At 38.0% G+C, this 4,242-nt stretch overlaps 1 protein-coding gene across 1 annotated transcript; it reads left to right on the forward strand.

Annotated features, from left to right (window-relative positions):
- The first annotated feature begins 2,372 nt into the window (after window positions 1-2,372).
- On the forward strand, window positions 2,373-4,222 carry LOC110454275 (sacsin-like). Its single transcript, XM_021503704.1, has one exon. The coding sequence runs from the start codon at window positions 2,444-2,446 to the stop codon at window positions 3,419-3,421; it is 978 nt and encodes a 325-aa protein (XP_021359379.1). The 5' UTR covers window positions 2,373-2,443; the 3' UTR covers window positions 3,422-4,222.
- Window positions 4,223-4,242: the final 20 nt, after the last annotated feature.

The raw sequence follows: 4,242 nt of genomic DNA on the forward strand, positions 1-4,242 counted from the left end.
AAAAAAGTATTTAAATCTTTTGATATTCCTTCATTTGCCAACTACTTAGCAGAAAGTTTGTCACCAGAAATTTTTAGGAATCCAAAGGAAATGGTTACTTTCCTGCCTGATAACAAACGCATTCCCCACTCATCATGGATCTGCGATGTGTGGATTTTTTTTGCGGAACAGCTGAAGAAATGGAAGGGAAAAGATGAAGCAGATGAAACTTTTCCGGACGACAGTGAAGGCGTTCAGACCATTCCTCAGGATCTGATGGTTGTAGCTCACTGGAATTTGGTACCTTGTACACTCTTGGAAACGATAAATAACTGTCAAACAAAAAGGAAAGTACTGTCATCGTTGTCAAATGTTGACAAAGTATTGAATTTAGAATCGTTTACAGGTAACTTGAAGGATGCACTAGGAAAACTTGCACTTCCTGTTTTTGACACAGATTTATTACAGTCCCCTCTTTTGTTATCACTGATACCAAATCACAGAAAGCCAGTTCTGGTGTTAAACTGTCTCTACCTACACCGCTACGAGTCAAGGTTTCAAAGTCTCTCAAAGACGAACTGTGATGCTATTTTGGAGTATTTTGTGGATCATATCGGGGATGTTCAAAAGCTTGATGACTGGAGGAAAAAAATAAAGTCACTTCCACTGCATTGTACAGTCTACGGAGAGCTTGTATCTCTTGAGATTGAGGGAAATGTCCTGGTGCTTCCTGCCCACATAAATTAATTGCTTCTCTAAAGGAATTGAGCATTTTTGAAACAGAAAAAGAAGGATTAAAACGAGCTTCTGAAGTATATAGTCCTCACGTCCCCCTCCTTCGGGCAATGTGCAATATATTTCCAGTGGCACCATATGCTGAATATAAATGGAAGTCGTTTATGGAACTCATCGGCATGGTCAAGCAAGCATCAAATGATTTGATAATCCAAGTTGCTCATCGGATTGAAGCAGAAGGAAGACACAAAATCACAGATACGGTGTTGGAAAAGTCTGAACTTTTGCTGGATTACATCTGGAAAATTGAAAATTTGGTTGATAGTAGCTTGCTTTCAAGAATTCGGACGATTAAGTTCATCGTACCATCAAAAATATCCTGGACACAAGAAAACATATACCCACAATATGAAGCTAGACAATTGATGGCATTTGAAGGAGCTGTTCCTGACTGGTACACCAAATATGTCTGGAGTAGTTGCAACATCTTGCCAAAAATGGCTAATCCATTCATAGGATTTAATAGGAAAAAAACAGACGCGGTGGCAGGACAACTTCAGGTGTGCTTGGAAAAGCCACCGTTGGAAAAAGTCATCTTGCACACACAAAATATATGTGATGTATTAAAAGAAAAATGCGAAACGAAGGTCTGGAAAAACGAGGATGAATACTTGAAAAGTCTTATGTCCGACATTTATCAATATTTATGGAAACATGGAGCTAAGCAGGACTCGCTTTGTAATCGTCTTCGTCAGAAACCTATTGTGTATCTGCCTTCTGAAAAAATATTTGTGACATGTGGAGTTCTTGTTATTCATTTAGAAGAAAGACAAGAACTCAAACCATATCTGTACTCAGCTCCAAGGTATTTTGGTGCAAACTTTGAACTATTTGAAAAGCTTGGTACAGAAAAGACACCTACATGTGCAACGTATGCTAGAGTGTTGGAGCGAATTACTCAGGATGTGAGTGACCAAGAACTGCATCCTAACGAGCGACACTCTGTATTGGAAGCTATTCGTGGACTGTTTTCACATTTGAAGTGTACGACAGACAATAATGATGCATGTTTGCAGGTACCAATCCTGTATCTTCCAACCAAAGACTACAAACTAAGGGATTCCACCAAAATGATTTACTCAAACAACAAGCTTTTCTATGAAGCAATAGGGAACAAAGCAGGCTTACCTTACTTTGTAGGTTTCCAATCTCTGAAGCTGGATTTTAATTACTGTGATATAGAAAAATTACCTGCCAAATACAGACCGCTTATTTTGACTAAAATGGTTGGAGAGAGGATAGATGTATCAACTTTGGAAGTTACGCAGGGACGTCTTACAAATCAGTTACAAGAGTTCATTCAAAGGCCTGAGTTTGTTGAGGGACTCTTACGAATTTCACATCATGACAGATTTGAAAAATCTTTGACAAGAACTGGAAAAGTCAATGAAAGTCATGTGGTGTCTGGCCTACAGAAAATCAAAGTGTTGGAGGTAAAAGACTTACAAGTTGAATATGTTTACAAAGAGGAAGTTGTAGGATGCAGTAAAGATATTTTCAGTCATGTTAACACGGAGAACAACGACCAGCAGGAACTCAAATGGAACTTTTACACGAAAGTTTCGGAGGAAATGGAAAAGGTCGATTGGCTATTAAATATANGATTTGGAATTCCACAAACATTGATTGTTTCAGACATGAATCGGTAATACTAAAAATTCTCATAAAAATGGATCACCCGGAAAAAATTTCTTCCATTTTGGATCAAGAAAATTACCTAGATTATCACATAAGTGAGTCACTTTTGGACAGTTTTCTCCCAGTTTGTGGCACTTATGTTCATGAGAAGTGGTATCACATGTTGGACAACACTACATTTACCTTTAACCAAGATGAGTATGTCGCTCTAAAGCTACACGATGAAGAGGCAAAGGATTCCGAAGAGGTAATATATTCAAGGGAAGAAAGCGACTTGTATATATATGCAAAGATAGTGAAGCTGATTAGTTGTGTTATAGAGGGTAAGTTGTTAACTGAACTGTCCAAGTATGAAGTCTATGTTGGAGAGGGCAGATTTCTTATCACATCTGCGTATGATATCTACAAAATTCTCCGCAAAAAGACAGATTCACGAGAACTTGTCCAAGCAGTTGACGTAGCTAACAACAGTTCTACTAACACATTACCTCGTCAAGTCATCTTCAAAGAGGTCAGAAGGAAGCTGTTGACGATATGGACCTTACCCGATAGGGAAAAGAAGGCAATCTTTAAGAGATACCTGAGGCAATGGCATCCGGACAAGAACATTGGCAATGAGGAACAAGCTACAGACGTGTTTCAGTATATCATGCTAGTTTGGGACAGACTTACTAATGGTGATCCTGTTAGCGTTGATGATGATGTGGATGCTTCTGATTATTCTCAGTCTCGTCCTACCCCAAACAGACAGTTCTATGATGACGTCGATCGGCATTGTTCAAGAGAAAGAGAACGCTATCAAGAGTCATCGAGGGGGGGCTACCGTGGATCGTATTATCACGACAGTGATCCTGTTTCTAACCCAGTGCAACAGAGGAAATGGTTCAAACAGGCAGAATTGGACCTCGCTGCAGCCGAGCACTTCATGAAATCAACAGAGGAAGTTCAAGCATACAATTGGATATGTTACATGAGCCACCAGGTAAGGTCATATTTATTTATTCTGTGACCTTGATGGCATTATCTGTTCTTTCACCACAATACTTGCAAGGTCATTTGAATAACTATAGACAACAGCACTGCGGTTTGAAAAGTTACTCAGCATGCCTGTTAACCATAATGTGTAATGGTGTGTTCCCTTTTGTCAGCCAGAATGTTCAACTTAATGTTCCCCTTGAAATACTAAACAAACTTACCAAACGTTATTGTTTGGTGTAATCCAACTGTTTCAAACAGATTTTTGAGAATCCGCAGAAAATATTGTAGTGCATGTGCGTTGAGGATGATACAACAACTGCAGCATTGATTTATTCCGACTCGAATGCATTTAAATAGTCTTGGAAAACAATACCTCTAGTAACTCAAAAATACCATTGAGCTGTTTATGTATGCGGGCTTGAAGTTTTTTTCGCAGTTACGAATTAAAATTAGCAAATAAAATTGATACGGATTATATATTTAGGAATATGTAGAAATTAACCTAGATGCTGTCTACATAACAATTTTCCTTACTTCATATTTTATTGAATTTTAGCACATAAGGATTTACATTTACCTGGCACATTGCATTGTGTTCAATGAAACATTAGCAATTTATCGGATGTGCATATCTCTTTAAGGGTATAACATCTCTGATACATATCCCTCTATATAAAGACTATTAGAACGCACTCGGACCTGTGTCATATTAACGCTTTTCCAGTAATGTTATTTGTACGAGAAATACAGATAGTATGATTTAAAAATATAAATCAATGTATTAAATGGAGGTTTTCAAATTCATGCTAGTGTAATAGCAAATCAGTTACGGCCATATTTTACATGAACCTT

This window comes from Mizuhopecten yessoensis, unplaced genomic scaffold (genome assembly GCF_002113885.1).
Source record: "Mizuhopecten yessoensis strain PY_sf001 unplaced genomic scaffold, ASM211388v2 scaffold7745, whole genome shotgun sequence".
NCBI lineage: Eukaryota > Metazoa > Mollusca > Bivalvia > Pectinida > Pectinidae > Mizuhopecten > Mizuhopecten yessoensis.